Source organism: Branchiostoma floridae, chromosome 1 (assembly GCF_000003815.2).
Source record: "Branchiostoma floridae strain S238N-H82 chromosome 1, Bfl_VNyyK, whole genome shotgun sequence".
Taxonomy (NCBI): Eukaryota; Metazoa; Chordata; class Leptocardii; order Amphioxiformes; family Branchiostomatidae; genus Branchiostoma; species Branchiostoma floridae.
Window position 1 is genome coordinate 25263458 of NC_049979.1, and position 14152 is coordinate 25277609.

The window sequence follows — 14152 nt, forward strand, 5'->3', positions numbered from 1 at the left end:
GGTGCTCATTATCGATATCCCCAGTGATAATGAGCTGACTCCCCGGCGATCTGGACTCCGCCCCAAACGTGCGCACAGTGTGTATACACTTGTGTGCATGGCGTGCGTACGGTTGTCCCTGGAAGTGTGCATGTTAAGATACACGCTTCCGCCACTGTATATGCATGTACATGTAACGCTAGTTCACCTTTATCCATTAGGTAACCTATATCCGTAGCTTTTAAAAACAGGGTATTTGGGGATATCACGTTAATGAACATTACTTTCAAATTGCAATATTTTCAGGATATTGCAGTTAAAAACTATCACCCACCGACTTGATGTGCCTAAATACAATGTTTTTAAAAAGCAACGAATATACGTTACCCAACGGATAAAGGTGAACTAGCGTTACATGTATTTCATAGCATGCAGTTTTACTTGCATCAAGGGAATCTTTTTTTTTTTTCAGAAAAAAAGTACTTAAAAGCATGTAACTGGACCAATATCTACCCACATTTACCAATGGAAAAATCGCACCATAGAAAAATTGATTGGGCAAGTACATGTACATGTACAGTAGGACATGCACATGCCCAATCAGCACTTTCACTTGTCCAGGGCAAGTGGGCTGATGAACTTATGTATCTCTGTGCTGACGTGATTCTATTTCTATGACTGTTCTTTTTTTGTTTAGCTTCATTTTACTCTCTTTGTGATACATGTTGTTGTCTAATACGCGACAATCCAATCTCGTTGGGAGGTCTCGCGAGACTGTAATCTGGCCGCGCGCGCGCGTGATTTGACAGTCGGACGGTAACAGCCTTTAGCAGCCCAGCGGCTAACAATGGCTTCTCCCAGCATCGACTCGATCGAGTCAACTTCAGAGATTCGTTGTGCTTTTATTTGGCAACATCCGCCGGTAAATCGGCATGCCATGAGCAGATAATATTGTTGTGAACCTATGGACTCGATATCGTGCTGTAAATTTGCAAATTTCTGGTCATTTTCACAATTTTTGACGGGCGGTTTATGCTTGCTTGTCGTGAGAAAAACCTGCATATAGGCGCGTCGCCTTACTTGTAGTTACTCGGATAAGTTTGGCTCAAGCCGTAAAAATATCCCACAAAAGCGTACAAGTACCATCATTGGATCCTTGTAGATCCAAACTCGTAAGACTTTCGGCGATTTTGACCGTAAATTAGTCGATGGCAACATATCGACTTTGGGAGTTTACGCGTACGTGAGTTGGGGAGGGGGGCGTGTTTCCGCGTATATGCGTTCGTTTTGATCAAGGCGGAGTCACTTTTCCGACTATGATTTCAGTTTTCGCCAGATGAAACTCGTGAACATATCGATGTAGGGTCCTTCTGGGTAGAAATCTAGCATGGTTTCAGCGGCTTTGTGGCCGACTTTTTTGGTTAACGTAATATGTAATGAGTGGGTGTGTCTGCAAATGTATAACGTTTGGCATTTGCTGTTCTTTTTCAGATCAACGCGTCGCGATCGAAATTCACATCAGCAGGGAAATACTGCAAATCATATGGATGCAATAGCCGTCAGTCCAAGTGTGTCAATGAAGAGAAAGTGCCAACATGCATCATATTTTTCAAGATCCCCCCAAATGTACTTGATGATAACACGTTACTTAAGCACTGGGATTGTCTGGTAAAAAGACAGCTCGGAAGGGATAATTTCACCATGAACATGAAATTAGAAATGTGCGTTTTTATACTTTTTAACGGGAAATGTGTACATCTACTGCATGTATTTCCAGTAACGCATTCGTGTATTCATTGTGTCCCCATTCAAAGAAAGGACTCACGCTAAAATAGGCAGTCCAAAGAACAAAGGTAGACAGCAGTGCAGCACTCAAGACGTCACACAGGTACCACCACCAAGTGCAAGGGAATGTCTATTGCTGTAACTTAAATTGGGCGGACTTCGTTGTCTACTTTGGCAGGGATAATTTATTCTGCGAACGAATTAAAGTAGACTCAGATTAGTCAGAATATCCCAAAGCTTGACCACTTTCACAAAACAGCCATACTACCGGAGCTGTTCACTCAAAGAGCCAAAGGAGGTAAGAAACTCTATGGTATGTATGAAGAAAGACTGATTGTTGATGCAGAGTGTCCAGACCACTGCATCGGCAGAATACAGTGGACTACTATGTATAGCACAGGGAAGTGGACACCTTACGGCTTACCTGTCTTAGGTCTGAGTAGGACGATGTCTCATTTGTTGCAAAAATTATGCCACACAAAAACAGTCAGAGATGTTGAAAGTTCACATTTTAATACAATGTACATTTGAATGATTATGTGTATGAAACATTACCATTTCCCAAAAGTATTACTTATCGGATGCTTATTTTCGTCAGTACTGTAAATGCTGTGAGAACTTGTCTATCATTTGGAAAAAAACACTAATGATATATACATGTAATTATCATTTCTCAAAAGCATGAGTTGCAAAGCTCTACGAGATCGAGTAAGAACATATGTTAAGACATCTTTTATAAAACATGAAATACGGCTATTGCATCCATATGATTTGCAGTATTTCCCTGATGATGTGAATTTCGATCGCGACGCGTTGATCTGAAAAAGAACAGCAAATGCCAAACGTTATACATTTGCAGACACACCCACTCATCACGTATGAAGTTAACCAATAAAAAGTTGCCCACAAAGCCGCCGAAACCATGCTAGATTTCTACCCAGAAGGACCCTACATCGATATGTTCACGTTTTTGTGGAGTTTCATCCGGCGAAAACTGAAATCATAGACATAGTCGGAAAAGTGACCCCGTCTTGATCAAAACGAACACGGAAACACGCCCCCCTCCCCAACTCACGTACGCGTAAACTCCCAAAGGCCGATATGTTGCCATCGACTAATTTACGGTCAAAATCGCCGAAAGTCTTACGAGTTTGGATCTACAAGGATCCAATGATGGTACTTGTAAGCTTTTGTGGGATATTTTTACGGCTTGAGCCAAACTTATCCGAGTAACTACAAGTAAGGCGACGCGCCTATATGCAGGTTTTTCTCACGACAAGCAAGCATAAACCGCCCGTCAAAAATTGTGAAAAAGACCAGAAATTTGCAAATTTACAGCACGATATCGAGTCCATAGGTTCACAACAATATTATCTGCTCATGGCATGCCGATTTACCGGCGGATGTTGCCAAATAATAGCACAACGAATCTCTGAAGTTGACTCGATCGAGTCGATGCTGGGAGAAGCCATTGTTAGCCGCTGGGCTGCTAAAGGCTGTTACCGTCCGACTGTCAAATCACGCGCGCGCGCGGCCAGATTACAGTCTCGCGAGACCTCCCAACGAGATTGGATTGTCGCGTATTGATGCCAGAATTTGTCTAACTAAAGTTCACTGATGCCTGATTGATGCCATGTTGATGTCCAATGTTTGTTTTGTCTTCTTTCTCCTTCTTAAAGGAAGTCAGACAGGAGACGATCTATCAGGAAGTCTATCTTATTTTGTATATTTAGAAAGTCCACTTCTTTTCTTCTCTTTTCCCTTTCTTTGCTGTCTCATGATGCTTCTGTCATCTTTTATACATTCTTTAATGCAGGAGTACATGTACATTGTTTCATCGAAGAAGTTGACATTTTTGTAACAGGTTATCCCATTCTTGTACTAAAAGGGTGTTGTTTTTGTCTTTTTTTAGGAAGTTCAACAATTCGTTCCAAGAAGCAACTAAGTCAAATTATTGATACCACACTGATGAAATGTTACCTTCAGGTAAGAGCTTAAACTATATATGAATTAGGCAATATGTGTACTACATCATAACGAAGCAGGGTTTATTCTATTACCCTGACCATGTGCCCCAATACTTACGGGAGCCATTCCTCTGTGACCAGCATGAAATTCTGATACATGTACTACATGTAGGTCACATGTCTTCAGCTCGCAGACAGAAGGAAAATGTCCAGACTTTGCATGATATACAAAATGACCAATAAACTGGTGGACGTGCTGACTGATAAGTATCTAATACCAGCTCAAAAAAGAACAAGAAACAGCCATGACTTCAAGTACCAGAGTTACCAACCTAGGATTGATGTGTTAAAAAATTTGTACTTTCCCAGAACTATTGTAGAGTGGAATTTGTAGGGGCATAGGGGCCTCTTTTCTAGATAGTTTTAAGGAACGCTTGCAGATAGATGTGCAAAAGTTAGGTGTGACGGGTCGTTCAGTGTAATATAACCAGCTACTGCCACGCCGCGTGCCTACGAAGCTGGTGTGTTACGCCGAAGGGCGGTTATACCGGCTATACACATGTAGATACCGATGCTGGACAGGGCTTTGTGGAAATCATGGTGTCATCTCTCTACAGACTCTGAGAGGATAAAGTGAACTGAACTGTGGTCAAAGATGGCAACAATCTTCAACTGTAACCTGTCTGACAGTAGTACATGTATATTGCCCCTCTGAAAGCTTTAGGATGCCCCAATGTGTGAAATGAAATTCCCTTCTAAAACCCCACACCATGGAAGGGGAGAAGCCTTAAGCTTCCTTTCACACCATCGCTCCGCTCCCTCGCATTGCTCCCCCTTGCAATTATTTTCCAGGAAAACCTCTGATCAAGTATTCTCAAACTGAAGGTTTGAAAACTGAGGAACCATTTTACAATTTATATTGCTCAATGTAAGAAGTGTTTGCAAAGTTGAGCTTTGACAGCGTTAGATAGCTAATCAGAATGCTCCTATGTAAAATGAGAAATCTCTTCAGCTTACACTCGTTCTCATCGAAATGTACAAAGTAGCAATTTTTTGTTCGAGATAGATCGGCTTATTTTTTATTGAAACCTACCTAATTGTTCCTCTTTTAACCATACCTAAAAAATGGCAACTTTTTTGGCAGCCCTTTAATGAAATCTTGAGCCTTTCGTATGCATGTCCAGTCAGAATGGTCATCTGCAAAATAAGAAAAATTGCCTATCATTTGTCTCCTTACTTGTGTGATTGCAGGGCTCGAAATTAATTTTTGGGATTAGGTGCACTGGTGCACCCAGCTTAAAAAATTGGGTGCACAAAAAAAGTTTTGGGAACCATGACAGACATTTTTATCATCTTTCTAACACTTAGATGTGAAGAATATGATGTATACTAGTATACTTTGATATCTTTACATACATTAACGTAAGAAAATATTTGGGTGCACCCTGTGCACCCACAGAAAATAATTGGGTCCACAACTCCAATTTTGGGTGTACTTGGGTGCACATGCACCCAGTATTTCGAGCCCTGGATTGTGATTTCATTTCTCTTCCAGACCAACGATGCTCTGGTAGCCCCCTTACTCAGACTGAAAGACAACAACTGCCATGTAGAAGAAAGTGAGAGAGTGCTCAAGAAACATCAGAAGTACAGTGAACTCATTATCCTGTATGAGAAGAAGGGACTCCACAGAAAAGGTAAATACAATGTGCACAGAAAAGGTATCACCATTTTTTGGAGGTGTTTAGTGTTCCAACTGCCGCATTAAAAAATGTGAATCCATGAATGCACCATCCCTGAGATATGCACACTTCAATAAAGTCAAAGTCAAGGAGTTCAACGTAATCTTGAGAAAATCTCGATAACACTTTTTTTCAATGTGTCGGTCTTAGGGTTCACTTGGAATCATGAAATTTGATTTTAGATTTCTGCCAACTTTTACTGGCAATCAAATAGCATATGTTTGACACTAATACCTTATGTTTTAATGCACCAATAATTAAACTGTAACTAAAACCAGCATTGTGACCATGATGTAATGAAATATGTACAAGTTTTCACTTGTCCTTTTCTGTCTTTAGATTTAATCACAGAATGTTCATCTTTCTTCAGCCTTGGACTTGTTACTGAGACAGTCTGGCAAGCCCAATTCCCCCCTGAAGGGACATGACAGAACAGTGCAATATCTACAGAGACTAGGTAAGGAACAGTCAGCTTCAGTTGCATGTACAGTCCAATGGTTAGTGACCCTGCCACAGAACCAAGGGGTCATGAGTTCATATCCTGTTTGGATGGTACTGGAAAGGATCATAGTCATAGGGACAGGACGTTGAACTGTCGTCCATCGTTTATTGTGCTATTTGAAAAACAGCTAGCTAAACTGGATAGATCGGATTACTTTCACATCTCACTTGTACTATAAAACTTAAATGCAAAATTGGAATTGTTACTTCAATAAATTATAAATATGGGATTGCATGGCGTAATCGGCAGCGTGTTTGGCTTAGGGCCTGAAGGTTTAAGGTTCGAATCCTGCTGTGTCACAGATCTTGTACCCTTGGGAAAGGCACTTTACACGGCTTTCCTCGCTTCACTCAGGTGAAAATGAGTACCTAACTTTTGCAAGGGCCATCCCTCGGAGATGTTTTAGGAGAGCCACACCTCATGATCATGCATGTCAAAGAACTCACCACACCTTTTGAAAAAGAGTAGGGGCATGCTTCAAAGTTGAAATGTGAAAAAAGTGCACAAGAAATATGGTAACCCTGATGTGCATGTGCTAAGATTGGCTTTGATGTACATTTATACAATCATACAATTATTGTTATAATGATAAAATTGCTCAAATACATAGAATAATCTGAGACAACAGACTTTACTCCTCAGATCAAGAGTGCCCTCTGACAGATCATACAGGAATTGCATTGCATTGCAGAGACAGGCAGAGAGACAAGCCTCTAATCAATACTTGTTTTCCAGGTCCCAACCACTTGGAATTGATATTTGATTTTGCCCTGTGGGTTTTGAAGGCACATCCTGAAGATGGATTAAAGGTAAGGTTCATAGTACATTTTGTATCATTTTACTCATGACATTATGTAATCATGACTATGTATGCATTAGCATATTTAGTGGCATCAGTACATGCACCCTCCTACTCTATGTGGGTTGACTATCGCGGCAAAGCCTAACGATATCATATCATATCAGAATACGGTTCCCTTCGTGTTATCGAAAGGTGCACCATATAAGATACCTCATTGATATTCAAGAGCAAGATGATAGTACTGGTATAACGTCTTGCAGCATCCAGACTTGTTTTGGTCAGATACGAAATTTAAGATTTGTTGGTTCTGTGGGTAGAGTGCAGCCACAGCACCACCGAATATCGACTGAGCCTATCATCACTACGCAAAAAAAAATTAAACAGATGATCTTTGAGCACGCCGCGCCATTGGTTGTTTGTTCGAAATTTGCAATCTGGGTCCTGATTGGTCTGCAGCTAATCAGGCAAGCTCATTAATATTCATAAGCAAGGCACCCCTAGGAACCTTTTTTTCTGATACTGAGATGTCAGGGGTGATATCGTTAGGCTTTGCCGCAATAGTCAACCCTGAGTGGGAGGGTGCAGTACATGTATTCATTGTATTTCATGACAGAAATTCATGTTTGCTTTGACCTTTCATTATATGCTTCTTTACTTTTGATCTCATTAGTACTACATAGAGTCTAATATGTAGAGTAGAATATCTCTCGAATAGAATACTTCTTTATGCTGGTGCATAGATATGTTGCATGAAACACTATTTCTTACATGTTTAGGGGCAAATTTCAACTTGAAACTATTCCAGATACATTTTATTATACAATAATGTTGTAGTTCTGACTCTGGATGACCTACATTTTGTAGATGTGGTTGATGTCCTCCAAAAAAAATACCTCTACTGCAGGAACAATTGAGCAAAGATTGTCCTTTCCTTCCCTCTCCTCCCAGATTTTCACAGAAGACATGCCAGAAGTGGAGGCACTTCCCAGAGACAAGATACTGAAGTATCTTGAAGAAAATGTCAAGGATCTTGCTATCCCATACCTGGTAAGGGGACTGTGCCATTGTTATTTGCATTGGGAAGCACACTTACAAATATAATTGATTGATCAACTGATAATTATGATTTAGATCCAAATGTGGACGTTATTTTCAAATTCAATGAGAAACGCTTCTGAGTGTGTATTTGGCTGTTAACGTTTATCTCGACATGTTCTGCATGGTTTTCTGGAGATGCACACTTTCCACAGATACCTGACTTGTGAGTTCAGTATCTGTAAACAGCTTTCCCCCCCCCCCTTAAAAATGTTAGCACTGCCAAATACACTCAAAATAATTTCATCTGCTATATCTGCTTGTAAAAAGTGATGCAAGGAGTGTACATCATGCACTGACAGTGCTTCAGTTTTTGTGCAGTGCTCGTGTTCACAATGCATTCACAATCATATACTTATGTGGCAATGCAAGACTTTCAGTGCAAGCATAGTCAATATGCATTGCCATTTTCTTGATCTCTTTTAAGACTTAAAACAGGGCTCGAAGTTAACTATGTCCCGATGTCCCGGGGCCACTAAAATTTAGGCCGGGACAACTGAAAAATCTTTTTGGGACACTTTTGGGACAATAGGAAAATAATCAACGAATCAACATCAGAATGTCCGATCTTCCCGCGGCCCGCGGTTGTCAGGCGTGCGTACTCTGACTTACAGTTGTTGTAATACATAATTTCTGAAAATAGGGTTGGGACAGTCCATCCTCACTTCGGGACAGTTGAAATTTATTTTTGGGACAATGCTGGGACAGTAGGGGAAAAAGTTAATTTTGAGGCCTGTTAAAATAAAAGGTGCTTCAAGCTGTTGCCAAAGTTGGGATTCTTACTTTATTTGACTTAGTGCTCAGATAAATAGGAAGAGGGCCTCAAACCAAACCAGAAACCAGTAGAACATGGGAACATGTAGTTTGTCATAGCACAAAAAATTAGAAAAAAACATCTGTTAAAGGAGAATTTTTACAAATTAAAGCAAGGACAGTGAAAAATTACCCAGCAAAAAGACAAAACCAGTGGAGATAGGGTGCCTACTTTGTTTGAGTTTTTCCATTTTATGTTGTAGTCCACAGTTTCAAGAAAATATACTAGTAGTAGATGACTTGTAATGTACATTTATGGTATATGCACATAATGCACATGAATGTGTACGTTGGTAAATAGATATGTTTCTGCATTGAAGTTTCCATGTAAGCCTTTATCAACAATACTTGGTCAAGAAAATCAGTTACTTTTGCAAATGTTGGTCTCTACAACCCACACATCTGGGCACAATGATAATGAAATTTTGTGTATTTTGTATTTTTTCAGGAACACATTATCTTAAACTGTGAGGATGGGACACCAGAGTTCCACAACAAGCTGGTGAACCTGTACAGAGAAAAGGTGCAGGACCAGCTGAAAGAATACATCAATTCACTACCAGAAGGTAGGTTTGTGTCCAGGACCAAGTACCTGAATGCATTTTCAGCACCAAGGACAGATACAGACATACAAATTTGGCCAATGATTTTAACTTGTATTTAAAGTCAACCAGCTTTTTCGTTGTAACTAGTGACCTTTGCTGAAGGATTTGCATAATGTCTTGCCCCAAAACAAGAGTATTTAACATTTTTTGTATGTAGCACATATTTCCTATCTCAAAAGGAGAATTTTGTGGCTTGAAGTACTGGGTGCATATGTACTTTCGTGCACCCAAAAATCGAGCTGTGCACCTAAATTTTGACTATGGATGCACTTAGATATTTGTGTAGGATTTATATGTAAGGGGGTGATTAATGATACATGTCTTATTGTAATAATAACAATGTTTGTTATAATCAAACAATGGATAGTGAGTGTGAGTAAGTGTGTTATTGTATACTATCAGGGTTAGAAATACCCAGTTGCTCTGCCCAACCATGTTTTGTTCTGTGCAACCTAGTTTCAAACTCAGTTAGACAACATGCTACCTCCATTTTGATCCATTTTGCTGTATGCTGGTTTTGTGGAATATTTTCACATGTGTTTCAAAGCATCTGTGCATTCTCAGCTCCAGTTGTTTCGGTTTATACTTTTGATCATGGCAGAATGCAATGCAGGAAAAATGCCTGAAATTTAAAAAGGAAATATGCCTCCAAGATTCTAGCCAGCATCCGTCCTTCTGTCTTTGATGGAATTTTGCTGCTGGGGACAAACAAAAATTTTGCCCATTCCATCCTCTGTGATGGACAAAAATTAGCATGTTAGGATTTTGCAACAGATACCATTGAACCAAGCAGTGTCTACAAGCAAAATTTGTCCCTCAAAATGCAGGAAATAGCATTTCAAAGGGTCTAGATTTTAAAATTTCCCATGCTCCCAAACCCCTAGGATTGTAGCACCTTTGGCACTTGACAGGATTTCAAAAATGAAAATCTAGGGGACGGAAAAATAGTCAAGCTGGCTGAAACACTGCATCTTCTTCAGCATGATAAGTGCTGTTGGGGGGATTCTTCCTCTGAGCATATTTCCTCAGTGTGTGAATTTATTTACCATTAACAATCATGTTAATTGAACTAACTAAACTAACTAAACAATTGAAAACCGTTAAGTATTTTACTTGTACAGCTTGTTATAGGACCTTAGACCTGCAACGATCAGAAAATGTGTGGTAACCTAGCCTATGCCTGAGGTTGCCCACACTTAAGTATTTCAAACCTTGACACTAGTATACAGCTATAAATTTCAGATTCAAGTTCTAAAGAGAAGTACTTTGTATATTGGTTTTACTGATATTGTTTCTAATCATTTCATATTGTGCACCCATTTCTTTTTGTACAACTGAATTTTTAGTTAAGGTGTATCATGATTTTTTTTAGCCCGTTTTCTATTGGTTTCCTATTTTTAAGGTTTTCTACTGTGTCATAACCTTCAGCCGCATACTCAGTGTTTAGGTCCTGTACACTGATGTTCAGGTGTTTGGACCTGTACATTATGCTTTCTCTGATGCAGGTACATATACACAGCCCTATTGTTGTCAAATTACACCTTCTAACTCTATTAAACCACATCATTTGATAGCTTTTCAGTACCAAGGAAATGCCCAATTATGCGAAGAGGAAAACTGGAATCCACAGTTTCCCTCTCCCCTTAATCAGGACATTTCCTTGGTACTGAAAAGCTATCAAACTGTGGAGTATCAAATGCCATGAAGCAAATTAAACAATTGGCTACAATATATTACATACTAGAGAATATAACATGGTGTAGTCCTCAACGCGTGGGACCGCGTAGCGCAGTGGCAGCGTTTTCGCCTTGTGACTGAGAGGTCCGGGGTTCGAATCCGGCTGCAGTGTTACCGATCTTGTGCCCTTGGGAAAGGCACTTTACACGACTTTCCTCACTTAACTCAAGTGAAAATGAGTACCTAGCTTCGGCTAGGGCCTTCCCTCGGATAGGACATTAAATGGAGGTCCCGTGTTTAGGGAGAGCCATACCCCAGGCACGTAAAAGAACCCGCCACATGTGCGATGGTGCGATGTAAGCGGATCAAACGATTCCAGCCAAAATGGGGTAGGGAATTTCCCGAGCAGCCTCGTAACCCCTGCTTTGCCTGTTGAGTCAGTGAAGTCAAGCTTGCTTAAGCTTGATGTTTCTGACTTAGCGAGAAGAGATGCTGCTACAGTTATCGCTATGGGCCGCTCTTCATCTTCATGATGGTAACATCAGGCCCTACGAACCTGATTTAGAAAAAAAAATGTATCAAGTGTGCACATGAGTACTTGGAACTATGAGATGATATAGTTAGCCTGAAACATTTTTAAAAATGACAAGAATTAGGGAGCAATTTGAGTACCGACAAAAGCAGTTACTTGTAGAATAATTGTCTTGTTTTTGTAGGCCAGCTACCGTCCCCTGCTGGTAGGGAACCTGGCGAGCTTGGTGAAATCCGATCCAAGCTCCTCTACTTTTTGGAAACATCTCTGGACTACGTTCCCGAGAAACTTCTCACCTATTTCCCATTTGATGGTAAGTGTCATCATTTTAGTGATTAAGATAGAATCAGAGTTTTCCCCAGTATCCATCACTCAAAAAAGTTTTGTCGTCAATAACAGATAGAACTTATGGCATTATCAAGACAGAATTGCTGACAGAATTATGTCTAATTTGAAAAATCCCAGCAGGTTTTACACCTCACTTGACTCTACAAACTGAAAATGAGAACCTAGCTTTGGTTAGGGTACTTCTTTTTGAGGGATGTAGAGCTGGAGGTCCCTTATTTGAGGAGAGCCACACCACTGCACACTGCTGCAAATTCCTGCAGAAAGGCAGGAAAATTGATAGACAGAATTACAATTAGTGAGAAATTCACAAGGAATAAATTTTACAAGAATTTCATAACAAATTTTAAGATTTCACTGATGTATGTGATCTTTGCTTTCCTGTTGTAACTTGGTGCCATGTTCCATCTCTTGTAGGGTTTTTTGAAGAGCGAGCTCTTCTATTGGGTAGACTGGGTCGTCATGAACAAGCCATTGCCATCTACACACATGTACTGACTGACAACTGGATGGCTCTGGAGTAAGTGACTCTCTCTTTTTGAAACTTTTACGAGGAAAATATTATATAGTTTTTGTTCACACAGATTATCATGATAATCATTAGAAGCTTAAGTAGGTTCATGTTGTATAGAATCTATTTTATATTGTTCCAAAATCCATGTACCTAATGTTACATGATTGTACATGTATATTGTAGTGTGTTTATTGTAAAATAGTGTTTCAAAGAGTTATTTTTTTAGTGACAAGGTTGACATAAAGTTCTCATTGCTTGTAAATAAAGACCAGCTTGCATGTAATGTTAACTCTCCTGGAACTGCCACGTTAACAAAAGACAGTTAATTCAAAATAGATAAATGCAGCATCTGCAATCCCCATTTGTATGCACGCATCAGATATACATGGGTACAAGACATTCTTGAGAAGGCTTTAATAGCAATATCATTTGTTTATCGTATATTTATTCATCTCAAGACATAAGATAAGTTACCCCTTGTCATTATAAGAGTTTATGGGTCGGTTCACACCAGGAAAATTTCTGGTTGTACGACAATGACATATGCCTACATGTAAGTTGTCTGTCAGCTTTCTTTTCACACGAACGGTCCCGGGACTCCCGCTGTCCCCCATGTTATTAAAAAAAAACTGAACATAACACCTTGTGACATGTGCATTTTGAACAAACTCAGTCCTGTCAGTTTTGTAATAAAAAATGTGCCACCACTAGTACTGTGTGAGAGATACTGGTGTGTTATTTTTGCATAAGCCTCCTTCTTTCTCACTGTCTCCATTTTGCTTCCTTATATGATCCTGTCGTTGTTCCACAGTCCTTTCAAATAGCGAGTTTCCTTACCGCTCCAATCTAAGCTATTGTTCGCTGTCATGGACAACTTTGACATTTGCCATTGTCGTGCAAGCAGAAATTTTCCTTGTGTGAATCAGCACTATTTATGTCTACTGGAATATTGTCTGTTCCAAAATTCTTGGTTAGAGAGTTTGACTTTTCCACAGGTACTGTGCAAGGAATTATGACAGACACAAAGAGGGCAATAAGGATGTAAGTTAAATTTCTTTTTTATTCTAACACCAAAGTAAGGACTCCATTTCATCTATTATATATGCAATCACAGACCAACTTAACTGTTAAAACAATGTAAATCAATTCCCCAGGAAGCCTTTTCTGTTGGCCGTTTTCACTCACTTTCCACACAGTAAAACATGCAGGTGCTGACTGCCATATTGATGTCCTTAATTTACATTTCATAACTCAAGCATGCACAGCATACATGTAGGTGTCTGAGAATGCTTGCACCACGATTCATGGAAATGAAAATACAAAATATATCTGTGCCTACCTCCATGTTGGTTTACATATGACATCACATGAAAAGTCTGTATATCTTGTAGTAAATGACAATGAAAGCTTTGGGTGAATTAGGTTTATTGAAAAGAAACATACAAGTGATGATGCTATTTTCTGGTCTATCCTGAAGGTTTATGTGTATCTACTGCGCATGTACCTGAGTCCCCCTGACCCACACAACCTGGGGGTCATGTCTGGAGCGGTCAACCCCCAGCCGAACGTCCAGGCTGCACTGGACATTCTGATGGAGCATTCCAGCAAGATAGACACTGCTAAGGTGGGTTGTAGGACATAGATGTCATATGCACAGTGGTTTGAACCTAGTGTTGCATTCAACCTTTTCAGGTGTTGTTTAGCTATCAGTTCAGAGCTCGAAATACTTTTTTCAGCAAAGTTTGTCAAGTGGCAACCTGAGTCAAAAGCCAGTTGCGCCATCAATATTTCAGG

General features: G+C 39.9%; 1 protein-coding gene across 2 annotated transcripts in view; it reads left to right on the forward strand.

The window, feature by feature from the left end:
* The window catches only part of LOC118425715 (vam6/Vps39-like protein), a gene marked incomplete in the record, with an annotated part of 61586 nt that overhangs the window by 16739 nt on the left and 30695 nt on the right, over positions 1-14152 (forward strand). For both annotated transcript variants that reach the window (XM_035834766.1, XM_035834775.1), the window contains 10 exon segments: positions 3677-3750; positions 5287-5428; positions 5844-5930; positions 6711-6784; positions 7726-7824; positions 9134-9251; positions 11684-11812; positions 12262-12364; positions 13354-13399; positions 13836-13982. In XM_035834766.1, coding sequence (XP_035690659.1) covers positions 3677-3750; positions 5287-5428; positions 5844-5930; positions 6711-6784; positions 7726-7824; positions 9134-9251; positions 11684-11812; positions 12262-12364; positions 13354-13399; positions 13836-13982 — 1019 coding nt within the window.